Here is a 17,270-nt window from a genome sequence, read left to right on the forward strand (position 1 = left end):
TCACGTCCTTTTGGTCCTTGAACTGGGAATTATGCGTTTCCATGGCAGCACTGTCAACGCCTAAATGAATCTACAGCTGTCAGGTGGTACAGCTGCCACGTGGTATATCTGGGAGCTTTCAGAAAACTCCCAGCTTACAAACTGTAATTACGAGCTCTACGAGGACGTGAACGCTTTTTACAAGCTAGAATCTCGTAACCACAGGAATTACGAGGCCACGTGAACGCACCTTTAGTCTTCACCGGATGGTATTCAGAGCGATGATCGAACAAATCGAGGCGTCCATCAACACCTCAAAGCTTCACAGTCGTTTCCTCTTCATGTGTCAACATTTCATTCAGTAACATCAGGCAGTTTTGATTTATATGCTGCTTAATGTTTGATGATTGTGTTATTTTACATGTGTGTCAGCAATGCATCTATCGTTTGTTTCTGCTTCTTCACCTGTGTTTTGATCTAGAAAGTTTGTACTAGAAGATGCATAATGGCGTCCCCCTACTGTATAATTTAATTGCTGGAAAAATTCAATGACGGGAAAAGAGTTAAGCAATGTCAATCATATATAAACCCAAATATTGGTACTGAACTCAGACACACATTCTCGTTGCGACAGCATGGATCTACTGCGGCGTCTTCCTGGCAGTGGATCTGCTGCTGCGGCTCTTTGGCTGGATTCTTCCGGAAAGGTTTTTCTTGGCTGTGGCAGCGCTGTTGTCTGTGAGTCTCGTGGCTCTTCTCTCCAGATCTGCTTTCTCCACGATAAACTCCTTTGAAAGCATGTGAAGAAAGAAACGCATGTTTGTGAGTTTCTGATTATGTGCCGTGGGTTAAATGTCACTGAAGCACCGGCACCTTTATCATGTCCATCATGGTGACCGTGTCCATGCTGTCCAGAGGGCCGTAGTGGCTCAGGTAACACTGCTCTCCAAGGTTTCTCACAGCTATCAGGATGTTCCCTGCTTCCTCCACCTACAAAACAATCACTGACATGAACGATGCAAACAGACAAAACCAGCCCTGCTTAAGATGGCTAGAAGCATGTAAACAACTCATTTAATTCAGTTTACTGTATTTCTATATTCACTTTCACCTGCTTGCATTTATATGTGACTGTAGTTAAACTGAAGTGGGAGCGAGACCGATGGGATGCAGACTCGAGCTGAAACTTGAAACATGTTAAAACTGTTCAGAATCCGTAACTCAGGACCAAACTTCACTGTGACTGGTCACATTTACTGTTGCTCAGTAAAATTTTGTGGGTGAAATCCAGTCATTCCAGTCAGAATCCACACGATCATCATGAGTTTCACATGAGGGTGGAAATGTTCACCATGCAGATTTCTCTTGTGTTCATGTCAATGTGAATTTGCTGTGCTGAACAACAGAAGCTGATGGGTGTGAAAGTGACGTCTGTGTGAGCGGTTCTTCATTCATCACTGCACTACTGACAATGAACTGAATTCATTCTTGCTTTCACAAGAGAACACTAGTGTTAACACAGGTCAGTAAACTGTCCTGTCATTGGTTACAAGCGTGTTTAGCAGGAAAGCATGGGATCTTTCATGAGTCAGGACAGCTACACGAGTTTCGCAGAACAACCTGCTTCATGAAGTGATGTGATGATTGACAGATTTAACTGCTGCAGGTTTTCATTCTGCAGGATATACAGTCATTGATTACATTTACATGCATGTTCTTAACCCCATTATGATTAAAAAACCAACAATGCATGTGATCATGTAAACGCGTTAACCCTTTTTTCTTTATAAAGGGCTTCCGCATAAACCGATGGACTAGGCTGGATTTTTCGTTCATGTAAACACATTAAAGGATTAGTTCACTTCAGAATTAAAATTTCCTGATAATTTCCTCACCTCCATCATGTCATCCAAGTTGTTCATGTCTTTCTTTCTTCAGTGGAAAAGAAATTAAGGTTTTTGAGGAAAACATTCCAGGATTTTTCTCCATATAGTGGACTTCACTGGGGTTCAACGGGTCCAAATGTCAGTTTCAGTGCAGCTTCAAAGAGCTCTACATGATCCCAGACGAGGAATAAGAGTCTCATATAGAGAAAGTATCGGACATTTTCTAAATAAAAAGAAAAATTATATACTTTTGAAGCACAAATGCTCCACGCATTATGTAATCATGTTGGAAAGGTCACGCGTGATGTAGGTGGAAGTACCGATCCAGTGTTTACAAAGCAAACGTGCAAAGACTAAATCAAATGGCCTTTACAAAAAAAATAAACGATGTCGGACGATTTTGAAGTTGGAGGAGAAAATACAGCAGACTAGGCGTGACCTTTCCAACATGATTACGTCATGCGTGGAGCATCACAGAGCAGTGCAAGACGAGCATTTGTGGTTAAAAAGTAAATAATTTTTATTTTCTTTAGAAAACGACTGATGGTTTCTCTAGATCAGACTCTTATTCCTCGTCTGGGATTATGTAGAGCTCTTTGAAGCTGCACTGAAACTGACATTTGGACCCGTTGAACCCCAGTGAAGTCCACTATATGGAGAAAAATCCTGGAATGTTTTCCTCAAACACCTTCATTTCTTTTCGACTGAAGAAAGAAAGACAAACATCTTAGATGACATGGGAGTGAGTAAATTATCAGGAAATGTTAATTCTGAAGTGAACTAAACCTTTAACCAGCATTCTGTGGCTTTACTGTTGATTGAAGCTAGTAGTAGGAAATGTACTCTTTCTGGACCCAAAAATTATAAAAATGTGCTCACTTCAGACAAAATACTGCTTATTTAATATCACATCTCACATAACAAATGGAGTCAGATACACAAATGATTAGGTTCTGACGTCATTACCAGGAAATAACCTGATTATTAGTAAATTCTAGGATTGTGTGTAAATCTGGACGATGGGTTAATCCAGTAAGCGGATGTTTGTGAGTTATCAGTGTGTTGGTGTGCATGTAAACGTCATGCAAACGGATCTTCACACGCTTCTAGAGCAGCGGCTCTAATCCTGGTCCTGGAGCTCCAGCACGTTTCCCTAATCAAACTCATCAGCTCGTTAGTGAAGACTCCAGAGAGACGGCATTGGGCTCCAGGACCAGCGTTGGGAGCCGCTGCTCTAGTGTTCAAACAGACGTTTTGCTGTGAGGGTTCAGACCTGGTCTCTGGACTGGGCCATGTGCATCTGAAGCGTCATTTCCAGCTGCTTGTTCTTCTCATTCATCTGATCCAGCTGCGTCTGTCGTTCGGATAGCTCCTGGTTGGTCGTCTTCCTCAAAGACAAAAACACATCAATACGTCACGCGTGTGTAAGGCTCCAGTGAGCCGCTGTAGCGAGCCCGTGATGTTCTGACTGTACCAGTTTATACGTGTTGTGCTGGTGTTTGAGGGCTTCCAGCTGGTTCTGGCTCGTCTTCAGCTCGTCCGTCAGGCTGTTTAACTGCTGCAGGAGATCCTGTCGGCTGATGCTCAGCGTCTCGTAGCGTCTGATGATCGGCATCACCAGGTCCGTCCTGTACCCTAGATAGTCTGCACAGGGAAGATGAGACTAAAGACCCGTTCACACCAAGAACGACAGCTATATTAGCATCCTCACCAGCGCACAATATCATTCTGTTTATTATAAGTGTTGCAGTTTGTAGCTTTAAATGCTTGAGCTCTTTTTATCGTGGAATAACATCACTCTGAAAGTGATTCTGATAATATCATTTCTCTGTTTCGTTATCGTTATAGTTGTGGTGTGGCTATTGTATTTAGAACGATTTTTAAAACTCTATCTTTATTGTTATAGTTATTGTTCTTGGTGTAAAGGGGGCTATAAACTAAATAAAAGCCTCATTGTTTTCTGTCCAAATGTTCTTACTGTCTGGAAGTAAATCAAGAGTCTTCATCAGAAACTCCTCGAATATCTTGTACTTGTTCACTCGCTCTTTTAAATACAGTCGCCTGTTGAATAGAGAAAACAGATGATCAGATCAGAACAGTCTCTTTGTTCTGGTTTTCAGTACATGAGGGTTTTGTGTTTGTGCTGGTTCTGGTACAGCTGTAAAGTCTTTATATGTTACCTTGCCTGTAAGTCCTGGAGTTGTGTGGACAGTTCAGTTTTCTCCTTTTCCTTCAGTTCATTCTGCTGTTTCTCCATCTGGAATTTCTTCAGCGCACGGCGACGTTTCACCTCGTTCTCCTCCACAAATTTGTCAAATTTTGCTGCCCTTTGTTTTGTCTGTGTGAGGAAACATACTCTCAAACAAACATGATCGAACAGCAGTTTCATCCACTAATGTGCCATATATGTTATTGTTTACACGGTCGTAAAGGTACACACAGAGGAAATGTGGGCAGCCATCCCATCATGGTCTCTGTTTTGGTCCGTTTACACTGAAACGCAACTCCGCCGTTTTCAAACTAAATGGGGTCTGCAGCGTTTTCAAAAGTAATTTTCGAGGGTCGAAAATGCCAGAGTAGTGTAAATGACAGGTGTAACTGTATTTATGCATTTTAAAACAAAAATGTACTAGTGTAAATGGGGCCTCAAAGTACTAAAAATGTGTGTGTGTGTGTGTGTGTGTGTGTGTGTGTGTGTGTGTGTGTGTGTGTGTGTGTGTATACTGTATATATAATATATTGCAATAAACTTAAAATATATAGTTTTTATATATTCAACATTTTTAAATGGTCAGTTTTATATTTCTCCATTGTAACAGACCTACTATTTTGCTTCAAATCAAAGTTTGTATTGTTGATTCTCCTTGTAGCTGCTTGGTTTGGTTCATGGCTTATAACGCGTTAACAAAGACTATTTTAAAATCTCCAAGGGAGAAATTAAAGGTGCAGTATGTAATATTTTTTGTCCGCTAGAGGTCTATTCAAAACAAAGGCGTAGTTTGATGACGCCACGTTTGAGCGCAGAACCTTATGAACGTGGTCTCCACCTCACATCCGGTGGAAAATAATTGGGATAGGACTCGGGAAGAAATCATGTTCATGGATGCGATTATTAACTGTTTAACTAACTATAACTATTACTGTAGTATGAAGCAGAGCAGGAGCGAGTGTTGTGGAGCTGAACGAGGAGCTGGAGCGATTGATCAACACACGCCTCACGAGCAGCGGGACTTTTATTATGACACAGTCGCCGGCACCGCTTCCGCTTTTCCGGTCATGAGTATGAGGAAACGCAGCTCTGTTTATCATATTAGATACATTTGAGAGTGTTGAAAATGATGTTATAACGTTACTCTGTGCGTTCGCTCGGCGGCTGCTTTGAGACACTGTTGCACACTGCAGTAAGATAGATCCATTTTACAATATCAGATTAAATGCTGGATGATTGTGTTGATAAATGACATGCAATTCGTTTTAAAACATATTGTATGATGGAGAAAATGCTGTATTACTGTTACTAAAAATAAAGCTGCATCTGATTATGCTATGTAAGCTACTTCACAAAACTGTTTTTTCTCTGAGGCATGGTAAAGCATGAGACGTGTTGAGCTTTATAACAATAATTAGTTTTCTGTCTATAAATATATCAAAACAGATGTTCCCTGGTCTATTAAAGCATGTAAATATTAAAGCGTCTTTGGTGTTTCCATGGTTTCTATAAAATCAAACCGGAAACCAAGGGTAACATATGACGCAATTGACAGGCGACTCCTCACACGTCCCGGAGCCTTGGGTAAAATTGCAATTTTCTCACGGTTTACAAATAGTTGCAAACATTTGGGATATTGTAAGTACTCAAGTGAACAAAATATATAACACTGACCTAGTGGTTTTTGGATATTTTACTGCAAAATTTCTTGTACCTTTAATGGAAAAAAATACTTCCAGAACCAAGTGGGCAGCACCAGTGCACTCTATACTGCAAACGTCTGCTGAACCCTACTGTACTAAACATGTATGTGAAGAAGTTTGGGGAACCCTGAGCTGTCAGAGGTGGATCTCCGCTCACCTCCATCTGTCTCTGCTGTAGCTGAGCTCGTCTCTCCCGCAGGATCTTCATACAGTCGTGAACCTGCTGCCGTTTTTCCATCAGCTGTGCGTTCAGCTCGTCCACCTCCACGCGCTTCTTCAGGACCAGTGTGGACTGCAGTGTGTTCACACCCGTCTCGAGGAGCCCGCTGGAGCCCTGCATCACATCACATCAATCACACACACCGTCTCGAGGAGTCTGTCCTGCAGAGTTCAGCTCCATTTAAACACACCTGATCCAGCTGAACAAGCTCTTACTCCGCAGACTAGAAACTTCCAGGCAGATGTGATGAGGCTATGAGCTGAACTCTGTTGGACACCCCTGGACTAGCACATTCATTTCACACACTACACTGTAAATAGAGTATGATTTACAAGAAAACACTATTTTAGTCTTTCTACTTAAAAATGTAATGTTTACACTATTGTACAGTGTTGTTGTCACATTTTACATTACCGTAGTAATTTCAGTAAAGTATGCATAATTACAAGAAACTAACCCTAACCATATAGTAAGTGCATGTAGTTAATTAATATTACTCACTGCTTACATGTATAATTACACTGTAACACACCTTAAAATGCAGTGTAAGCCAATGTGTTACTTAAAGGATTAGTCCACTTTCAAATTAAAATTTCCTGATAATTTACTCACCCCCATGTCATCCAAGATGTTCATGTCCTTCTTTCTTCAGTGGAAAAAAAATGAAGGTTTTTGATGAAAACATTTCAGGATTTTTCTCCATATAGTGGACTTCACTGGAGCCCAAACGGTTGAAGGTCAAAATTACAGTTTCAGTGCAGCTTCAAAGAGCTTTAAACGATCCCAGATGAGGAATAAGAGTCTTATCTAGAGAAACCATCGCTCATTTTCTAAAAAAATTAATGAAAATGTATACGGTTTCACCATAAATGCTCATCTTGAACTAGCTTTGAACTAGTTTGAACTAAAGTTTGAACTAAATTGTCATATACATGCCAGTGCAAGTATATAACAATTCGTTCAAACTTTGACCTGAGGAGGGCAGTAATACACTTAGCAGCATCCACACTGCTGGAATTCTAATAGAGAAGAAGAAGAGAGCTAGTTCAAGATGAGCATTTATGGTTAAAACGTATACAAATTTAAAAAAATTTTTTAGAAAATGACAGATGGTTTCTCTAGATCAGACTCTTATTCCTCGTCTGGGATCATGTAGAGCTCTTTGAAGCTGCACTGAAACTGACATTTGGACCTTCAACCGTTTGGCTCCAGTGAAGTCCACTATAAGGAGAAAAATCCTGGAACGTTTTCATCAAAAACCTTAATTTCTTTTCCACTGAAGAAAGAAGGACATGAACATCTTGGTTAACATGGGGGTGAGTAAATTATCAGGAAAATTTTATTTGAAAGTGAACTAATCCTTTAACGTTTGTTTGTAATTATGTGTGAGCTATTTCTGAGTGAAAGTGATTTCAGAGTAAAGTTATTCCCCGTGTGAATATAGTATGCTGTATCTGTATCTGTGGCTCTGATACACACCTGAGTTATTACAGGGATGTGTTTTATATGCTCATCCTTCTGCTCTCTGTCAAAAACAACATTAACAGACAAAGCGCTGCAGTGAATTAGCTTTATAACTTGGTTACAGTAGCAAAAACACAATGAAGTATACAAGCATCTGTACCTGTGCTCCTCTAACTGCGTAACAAACACGTTCTTCTTTCTGTTTTCTACTTTCAGCTTTAGATCTGCGTCTGTTTTCAGAGCAGGTAGAGACGCGGAATCCATGAGTGCTTTATAGAGAAATGCAGACAAAAAGAGAGACGGGAATAAGCCGTGTTAGAGCCGTATTGATAGCGAGTGTTTGTTCCGATGAAATCGCTTCTCCTGTTGCTCAAAAACACAACAAGACGCTCCGCTGGTGTCATGGTAACTGAGCGGAAGTGTTTGTTCTCACTCGGTGTAGTTACAGATCCTGCCGCGTCCACAGCGAGGCGCTGCTGAGACACTCGTGTCAGTGATTAAAATCAAGTGAACTACATATCAACACAGACCAAACAATTGGAAATAAACATGTATCTTTTTCAAAGTATTTATTTGCTTCACAGAAAATAAAATGCAACTCGCTTGAATTCAAATCAAAGTTGTGGCTTTTAGTTCGTGAGTGACTAAACTTTCAGATCATCAGTATTTAGCAAAAGTGAAAAGGACTCATGATTCACAAACCTTACTTCAATGCTGAACAGTAGAACATCTGCTTATGTAAAGAAAAACATGAAGAGTTTAGATTTACTATGTTAAACATACAGGAACTGAGATTACTCAGATCTGTTGTTCCTCCAGCTGTATCTCAGTTCTCTGCTGCTGCTTTCAGCTGCTCCACATCTCGCTTTAAAAGAGGTCAAAGGTCGGATAGTCTCAGCCTCAGACCTCACGCCCACAGACCGCTGGCTGAATGTCTGATGCATATGGCACACTTGAACAGGTTTGCCGGGTGTTCACAACAAAACCTGCCCAATTGCTAGTCAAAACTAACCCAAAACTATCCCATGTGGGGGTCCAGGTGATAAAATCTGTGTATTTGGTGGGGTTCCTCTGGTAAAATTTGCCTTCCAGAGGTTAAATATCATGTTATTTGGGGTTGCTTCAACCAGCAGACATGAAAAACAACCTGCGGCAACAGTGGAAAAGTAGCCCAATTCCGCGGGAAAACCACAACAACACACTTAACTGGAAACACTTCAGGAGTTTCAAAGTCGTTATCTGGTTGGTTGAATTCTACAGAATGTGTTGTGTTCTTTAACGGTCCGCATGGAAACAAATGCCATGATGCCAAACCCCCTCATGGAAAAAGAACGCCGTTGTTTACAACTGTGACAATGAGCGGTCACCATACCAAAAGTATGTGAAGTTTGAGGCTCCATTGTTGCAGTAAACTTGCACAATGTTCTTGAATGAATAATTAACTAGATGCACACCCGTCTGTTATTGTAGGGACATCGACTTTACATAAACATGACACGAGACAAAATGAACTGTGATTGGCTGTGTTACATGTCAGTCAAACGTCCTCTTGGGCGGTCCTTGGCCAATGAAAGCTGTGATAGAGTCCAGTGCCTGGTTGCATAAAGCACCTTAAGGCTGTGTGTCCACCTAAGAGTTTTTAGCCAGCTGAAAACGCCAAGTGCTCTGCTTAAAACGCCCGTCTGTGAGCGCTTGAGAGCGCTTCAGCTGCGCACATGGCCGTATCTACCATTGAGGACACCGAGGTCATGTCCTCGGTATTTTTTCCCTAAATTTCAAATTAGTCAATGCTGAAATCCAACAGTGATGATCAATGCCAAACACAGAACCCGGTCCGTGTCCGAATCCATATGTCGTCTATTTTCCATGGGCGTCGGAACCATTGTATGTGGGTGGGACAAGACCCACCAACTTTTTAAGACCAATGATATTGGACCCACTCACTTTTACCATCTCTAATCCCCCCCCAGGTGTTGCTACTCCACAAACCACCAACAGAGCATAAAAAATACCAAAAATAAAAATCTTTTTTAAAACATCGCCAAGTAAAACGCTGCGTTTATAAAGAAATGTCTCACGACCACAACAAACGGGACAATTTCAGACGCGCATTCCACCTTCGGCTCAGCGCCAGGCGCAAGTCAAACGAGCGCGGAAAATGTAGCTTCATTTGAACAACAGTGAACTGTGGTCAGATGAGATGTTGTCAGGCTATGTCAGTAAAACTCCAATCAGCTATTATAGCCTACTCAAGAATTGCTCGCGCAAATGCGCGGCGCGTGCTGCATATTACTGCATTATAGTTTAACTAAAGCGCTAAAGAAGCTACGGGCATGCACCATCATTATTCTGAGGTAAATTCAGTCATGGAATTACCAAACATGCGATTAAGCTGCCTCAAAACTGTGCATGCATGTATGTATTTGTTGACATAGTTTTAAAGCTATTGTTATCCACTTTGTTGGCCTTAAAACGTCTTAAAATGCATATATGTACAGCAAGGAAATCTACATTTTCTCGGGGGAGCATGCCCCAGAACCCCCCTAGCAAATTTTGTGACCTCGGTAAACCCTCCGTACGGCCCTGGCTGCGCAGCGTTTTTTTACGTTGAGACGCTTTGTTGCTATGATACGGAATATCCGTGTCACTGTTACTTGATTTTGCAGGTAATTTGTTTCAGGCTAAAAATGTTCACACAATTTGGAATTACTTGCTATTCTATGTATGAGAGCAGCAATATTAATTTCTCATCCATTTTGTTTCGTTCTCTGCTTGTTGATGTCATTGTACAGCAAGAATGTTGTGACAGTTGGCCGGTGTTGCATTTGTCCCGCCCCTCATCCACTCTGATTGGACGGCTGGCTAAAAAGTGACAGTGATGAGCGCAGCGTTTTACTCAAAGTTGAACATTTTCAATTCGAGGCGACCGGTAAAAAACGCAGAGCTCTCAGCGCTTGAGCGTGAAAAAGACGCTCAGCACCTCGTTACGCTCCTGGCGTTTAAAAAACACAGCGTTCCCATTGAAAACAATTGAAAACGTATGCTAGCAGCTGGAAAAAATGCTTTGGTGGACACAAGGCCTTAGGCCTTACGCGGATTGACAACAGACCCGGAAGAGAAGACAATGCTGAACAAAGTCGTAGTTTTTGTTATTTTTGGACCAAAATGTATTTTAGATGCTTCAAAAACTTCTAACTAACCCACTGATGTCACATGGACTACTTTGTTGATGTTTTTATTACCTTTCAGCACATGGACAGTATACCGTACATACATTTTCAATGGAGGGACAGAAAGCTCTCGGACTAAATGTAAAATATCTTAAACTGTGTTCCGAAGATGAACGGATGGGTTTGGAACAACATGAGGGAGTGAGTGACGGCAGAAATCTCAATTTTGAGTAAACTATCAATTTGAGTTTCTCGTCTGGTCGTTCTCTTTCATATGTGTTTTTTTTTGTTGTTTTCCTTATCCATCTTATGTTGGTTTCTGTGAAAACTTACCACGATATGTATTAACAAATAATGTGTCCATGGCAACAGAAGAATTTTATAACGGCAAAACCTGGGATGCTGTCCTTAAACACTTAACGGTTTCCCTAAACCTAAGAGAACAGTTGAAGAGATTATATGCAACACCCTTAAATCATTCCCTTAGTTAAGGGAAAATCACGCCTTAAAGCTGCTGTCTGCGATTTTTGGCCCTCTAGCGGTTAATAAACAGAACTGCATGCATCTTGCGGAGGAACATTGTAGCCGGAGCTACTTTTCTCCATGTATGTCTATGGCGAGTCACGCAGTTACTGTGATACTGTGTGGCGGGTCCTACCAGTCCAGTCTGAAATAGTCCGAATATAAACACTTATTATAAGTGTACCATAATGATTCAGGATAAGACAAAAACACGGTTTGGAAAATGGATTCATGTTGTATATTCTCATTATATAATTTTTTTACACAAAAAAAGTTGCGGACTGCAGTTTTAAGTGTCATACTTAAGGGAAAAACTTAAGGTGCTTTATGCAACCGGGCACAGACCTTCTGCCGTCACTCTGAATGTCTGGCTATGTGAGACTAAAAGTCAGATTGAAGTCGGGAGACATACTTTCTTCTTCTTCAGAAACTTGTGTGATTTGGATCATTGCTGGAATATTCTTCTTGTGTCAAGCTTCTGATTGAAAGTTATCTTGTCAGCCATTTTATGTAAAAAGGCAAAAAACAAACAAAAAAATACATCACAATATAAGATTTGGTAATAAACAGAATTTCATTAAGTTTAGTGACAAAATGTTACAATGTTTTTAACTGTTATAATTTACAACTTTTGGTTTGCCTGTATGGTTCCGTATGGGGGTTCAGCTTTACAATAAAGATTAGATTAGCGTAAAGATATGCGTGGAGGCGGTGAAAGAGATGATATTCGTGGACTGCTTGGAAGTCTTATCTTGATGCAGTGATCTGAAACAGACTGAGAAGAAAAACAACAAACAGCAAAGGTGCAGAACATGCAGCTATATGGAATATGTAGGAGGGTGGCTAAGCTTACAGTGAAAAATAGTGGCTTGTATATACACGCACCTTGATAGGAGAATCACTGTGATTGGAGAGATTGAACAGCTGAGCTATGCCTACGTGACCAGCCTGAACTAACACTTGCTCTAGATTGGAAAAATAGCATTAGAAACTAATGCTATAAACATACAGGGAGCCCTGTCAGTTGGTATTATTATGAAAGGTTAAAATTAACAGCTCAAATTAATGATAGTTATATTGTAAATGTAAATCTGCTTTGTGTGCACAAATACTACCTTTCACAATGCCGTCTAAACATTTTGGATGATCAACCCTGTTCATAGATGTCATCTCTGCTTATCATTCTTGGATCACTCTTGGAATGTGATCCCAATATTACATGCTCTTCTTTTCATGCTCTTTAGCAAAGTTTAAATCTGCAGTTTTGTGCCAAAGGCTGATGTTATGCATTGATCTGACACTCCGAACTGTCTGTTTTCAAGCTTCACTCTCACTGATCTTCTGATCTTCACAGCTCCTGATATTATTTTCTGTTGGAATTCACAGATGCCCCCAGTTCAGTTTCAGTGATTGCATTGAGCTTGGGTCCAAAGCATCATGTTAAAGTGGTGCTTGATTATGATTTCACTTTTTTTAACTTTAGTTAGTGTGTAATGTTGCTGTTTGAGCATAACAGCATCTACAAAGTTACGACGCTCAAAGTTCAATGCAAAGGGAGATATTTTCTTTTACAGAATTCACTGTTTAGGGACTACAACAAACGGCTGGTAGGGACTACAACGAGCTTCTTCTTACACTCTTAGAAGAAAAGGTTCTATATAGAACCTTAAAAGGTTCTATCAGGCGCTACGTATTTGGTACCCCTAAAAGGTTCTATACAGAACCCTTTTTAAGGGTTCAATCAAAAGAACCCTTTAGGGTTCTTTATTGCCAGGAAAAAAGGTTCTATATAGAACCTTTTATGGGTTCATTTTCTTGATTTAGCTTTTAATTTAATAAAATTTTATGAATTATATAATTTATTATATATTACTTTATCGCTAGAAAAACTTAAATACCTATAGGCATAACACAACAAAATAATATGTAATAATTTAAGACATTTTTATTAGCATTTACAATGACACAAGCAATATAAAACACTGCAATTCATAGAGCAATAGTTAGAAGAGTTAACATAAATAAATGTTTCTAAAAACATTAACTAAAAGACTAGCTAGTAGAATTTTTTTTTTTTAATTCATGAGCGTTAAACGATAATTTAACATTCAGATAAGCATTTAAACAATAAAAACAAATGACCCATTGCAGCAAATTCAGTACTGAGAAGGGCTAAATAGTGCTGAATGAAAGAAACTGGCATTTGGATGCTCCATATTGAACAAAAAGTAGACAGCCAACAGATACTTTTGACATCTCTGTGTTTTCAATTAGGGGCACGTCCATTTTGATGCAGACTCTCTTTGCGTTCAGGGGGCTTGACATCCTAAGATGGAGATGCAGGTCAGAAAAACATTTATTAGACTTATGGAGAGTACAGTACAACAGAAAACAGAAAGGAATCTCTCACAATTACATCTTAAAACTTACTTGAATCATACAGGTGTGTTATTTTCATCTTATTGAAGTAACGCTGCACTCCAGAGTCCATTTCTGCAGTGAGAGTGCAAACAGAAATATTTATTATATATATTTATTATTATTAATTATTGCATTAAACATGGAAAATAGAAAACAAATATAAGCCACTTCAGTTTAGCAGATTTACAGGTTTCCCAAAGTTGGTACTGTGAGTAAAAATAATGTACATTTTTGTGTCATTGGTTTGCAGTTGAAGGTCTTTTCTTCATTTTTCTAATGCATCTTCAAGAACCAAATACAGTGTTTAGCATAAATTAGGCCTTCAATTAATTCAGAAAAAAGTGTGCTATAACTGCAAATAACTTACTCACAGCTATATCCACAGAAGAAACATCTTCATCAGCTCCTCTCTTTGTTCTTCGGGGTTTCTCTTGAATTCATGTTTATAACAGTCTGGGTGTACAGTGATTTGACTGCTCCTGAAACATCGTTTTCTTATGTGTTTTCTAATACAATCTACAGTACAAAGAAAAGTGTATTAGGATATAACATGAACTCTCGCCACCTTTATTGAACAGTCCACAACCGTTTTTAACAGAGATTTTAGGAATTCATGTAAGAAATGACAAACCTCCTGGCGGAGAATAGCGCAGGCCCGGACAGCACCGTATAACGTTACCACATTTCTTCTTTTTGATTCTTGAAAAAAACAAAACATGTAAGGTGTGTAAAAATATCAGGGATTTAGGCAAATGTCATTAAAATAACGTAAGAGATATTATTTTCTCACTTACCAATTTAATCGTCGTCCTCTCGAGCGCTGAGCTCAAACGGACGTCCGTAACGGTTGAAGTTTAAAATGCTGCGTTCACGCGTATTCTAATTACTCGCGCACGACTCGCGCGGCTGAAATCCGACACTGCGCGTGCAGACAGTTCAGAACTGATCAGCGCATACACATGCAAGTTATTTGCTGTTTATGTCGAAGATCATTTAATGCATCTGTTTGGAGGGTTGAGTTGTAAGAATTGACTTTCAGAATCTAAGTCATTCCTACAGGATTTTCTTTAACCAGCAGATGGCAGAATTATACCCCTAGCGCCTAGATCCAGAAACAATTAGATTTTTTTTCTTTACAGGATAATGCGGCAATTATTATTTTCTAATAAACCTATTAAACTTGAAAATGTATATAATTTGTTTTCTTCAGAATGAAAGGTGTGCCTAAGTAAAATTGAAGTAAAAACACAAATATAATGTTCAATAGTGTAATAATTTAAATAAAGCACTAATAATGTATATAAAGCACATTTAGCCCAAAGAACCCTTTGGTTCTTTCTCCTTATATAGAACCTTTTTGGCAGAAAGGATTCTATAAAGTTGGTTAAAGAACCCTAGGGTTCTATATAGAACCCCAAAGAACCTTTTTTTCTAAGAGTGTAGGTTGGTGACATCACAAACCCCAATATTTACATAAACCCCGCCCCCGAGAACACACAACAAAGGGGGTGAGGCCATGTTATTGCAATACAGTATGTAACACAAATGCAATAGCATGTCATAAAAGCAAGATGACAACATGACAAATTATAACCGAAATTGAACTAAACTATACCTGTTCTGTCTTCATGCGGCATCTATTCTCTATTCAGTGTCGACTCCGGTTTGAACATAAAAGGCTGAACAGTTTCTGACATTTCTGCGTGAGGTAATCGGCACTGCTAACACTTGGTTTGCCAGGTTTCACAACAAAACCCACCCAATTGTTACTCAAAACTAGCCCCACTGCGTTTCAGGGGGGCTCTCCCGATAAAAAATCACGTTCCGGGATGTAAAATCTACATTTTTGGTGGGGTTTTCCTAGTAAAATTCGCATTCCAGAGGCTAAATATCATGTTATGTGGGGTCGATTCAAACCGCAGACATGAAAAACAACTCACGGCAACAGTGAAAGTAGCCCAATTCTGCGGGAAAACCATGGACTTGTCTAACGTGAGCTCTTGAAAAAGTGCCTCTTTAATATGAAAGAATTTTCGTATTGATTTTTCTGTTGTATTTTGAATTATGCATTGTGCAACTTTTACTCTTTACTTGACTACATATTTGAACAAGTAAATTTACTTTTTACTCCACTACATTTGTGATGAGTAATGCAATCACATACATTTCACATGACACCTAACTTATTCTGCAGCAGTTTGTTTCTGGTATAAAGAAGTGATATATCACCATCTAAGGGCATCTACTCACCCAAACTTGTCAACAAGGATACTTTATGTGAATACAAGTCCAATTGCAGGAGTTTGATTTTTGAGATGAGGAAATGACTGCAGCCGGTGATGAGGCTCAAACCAGCACATGCAGTAGACTTTGACTATTGAATTTTACTTACATTATTTTATTGATCCGCTATATTAACAAGAGCTTTCTGAAGGATATTAGTGTATTTATGACCTTTTTGAGCACTTAATGAGCACAAATGAGCTGTTTCTTATTTTCACTGGCACATCTCTCAGGTGTCGAGGACTATTGCATCTCTGAGCCTACATTCAGCATGAGTAAAATACTGAAGTACTGTTAAAATCAGATACTTTAAGACTTTAAGTCGTATTGGAATTGGTTACTTGTAACTTGTTACATTTTTGCTGTAAGGAATCTGTACTTTTACTCAAGTATGGTTTTCTCTTTACACCTCTGTCATAAACATATAAATAGTGAGAGTTTTGAATCATTTGACACTGTAGTGATATTGTGAACTCACTTCTGCTGAATACTGAGCATGCTTGACATATATTTCTTTAAAGAATTGTCCTGTAAGATTCGTGCTGCTTACATATAACAAAATGTCTGATATTCATCAGCCAAACAATAAAAAAAAGTTAAAAGTTCTTTAATACGTAACTCTGAAGTACTCAGAAAGCGTTTGACAAACTGATATAGACTGAAGTCAGATAAAGAGCTGTATCATATTCAGTATTAGATTAACAAATACCCGTGTGTCTGTAGTGGGAATGTGATCAGTGACAGCGATGAATAATGTCCTGGCACTTTATAAACACTGCTGTAATGAGTGTGAGTGGAAGTGAAGCTAAACAGAGTCCATCGTGTCCATAAAAGGCATCAGTGCTTGAGCTGCAGATATGAACATCAGACACACACATGAGATGTTGAGAAGTGTGCAAACCTATGCATGATATAAACCCACAGTTTCTGGATAATTTTCTCATTATTATGACATTATGATTTTCTGAAACATGCATAGGCCTATCCATCCTAATAATAGATATGTTACGTATGCATAATATGCAGAAAACCTGTTTGCCTAAATATGTAACAAACAAACAGGTTCACGTGCAATAGTGCCATCATCTGATGCATGACAGCGACAGATAGTGAGACATCAAACAGGTATAGTCTTATCATAACCGTGAGAGTCATTAATGTGGAACCCTGAATCTGACCGTCTGCTGAACTGGAAGTGTCAGTTCTCATGTAGCATTTCCTTCTCCTTTTCTTTCAGAGGAATCTAAACAAAAGACCGCGAGCATTTCACTCCAGAGCAGCTCGACATCTGATCAACCAATTTTCCCTCATTTCTCAGTAATTCCACTGTAAGCCAGCTCTGCTATTATCTGTCATTATCTGAGCTGGTTGAGTGAGTAGTCAAATAAGGTAAACTCTAGTCATCACGTGTCA

The 17,270-nt window shown here is 39.4% G+C and overlaps 1 protein-coding gene across 6 annotated transcripts; it reads right to left on the reverse strand.

The window, feature by feature from the left end:
* Positions 1-4: 4 nt before the first annotated feature.
* On the reverse strand, positions 5-17,270 carry si:ch1073-416d2.4 (coiled-coil domain-containing protein 42 homolog). 6 transcript variants are annotated; one of them, XM_067366876.1, is made up of 12 exons: positions 17,036-17,270; positions 12,269-12,523; positions 7,622-7,730; positions 7,477-7,552; positions 5,935-6,111; positions 4,046-4,203; positions 3,844-3,926; positions 3,350-3,509; positions 3,139-3,253; positions 1,091-1,165; positions 853-969; positions 5-767 (listed from the first exon to the last, which is right to left on the reverse strand). In XM_067366876.1, exons 2-12 carry the CDS (start codon positions 12,321-12,323, stop codon positions 621-623), a joined length of 1,272 nt encoding a protein of 423 aa, XP_067222977.1. In that variant the 5' UTR covers positions 12,324-12,523; positions 17,036-17,270; the 3' UTR covers positions 5-620. The 6 variants fall into 6 exon arrangements, with proteins under 6 accessions (XP_067222977.1, XP_067222976.1, XP_067222978.1 ...); XM_067366875.1 differs by having other exon boundaries at positions 3,139-3,249; positions 3,340-3,509; positions 17,036-17,267; XM_067366877.1 differs by having other exon boundaries at positions 3,139-3,249; positions 3,340-3,509; positions 7,477-7,522; positions 17,036-17,265.

This window comes from Chanodichthys erythropterus, chromosome 18 (assembly GCF_024489055.1).
Source record: "Chanodichthys erythropterus isolate Z2021 chromosome 18, ASM2448905v1, whole genome shotgun sequence".
Lineage (NCBI taxonomy): Eukaryota > Metazoa > Chordata > Actinopteri > Cypriniformes > Xenocyprididae > Chanodichthys > Chanodichthys erythropterus.

Excerpts from the sequence above, each read along its gene's own strand:
- si:ch1073-416d2.4 (XM_067366875.1), bottom strand. The coding sequence starts at position 12,323 with ATGACATCTATGAACAGGGTTGATCATCCAAAATGTTTAGACGGCATT. Across the intron at positions 4,204-5,934 it reads TACAGCAGAGACAGATGGAG|ACAAAACAAAGGGCAGCAAA; the intron begins GTGAGCGGAGAT and ends TTCCTCACACAG. Across the intron at positions 3,927-4,045 it reads CTCCAGGACTTACAGGCAAG|GCGACTGTATTTAAAAGAGC; the intron begins GTAACATATAAA and ends TCTATTCAACAG.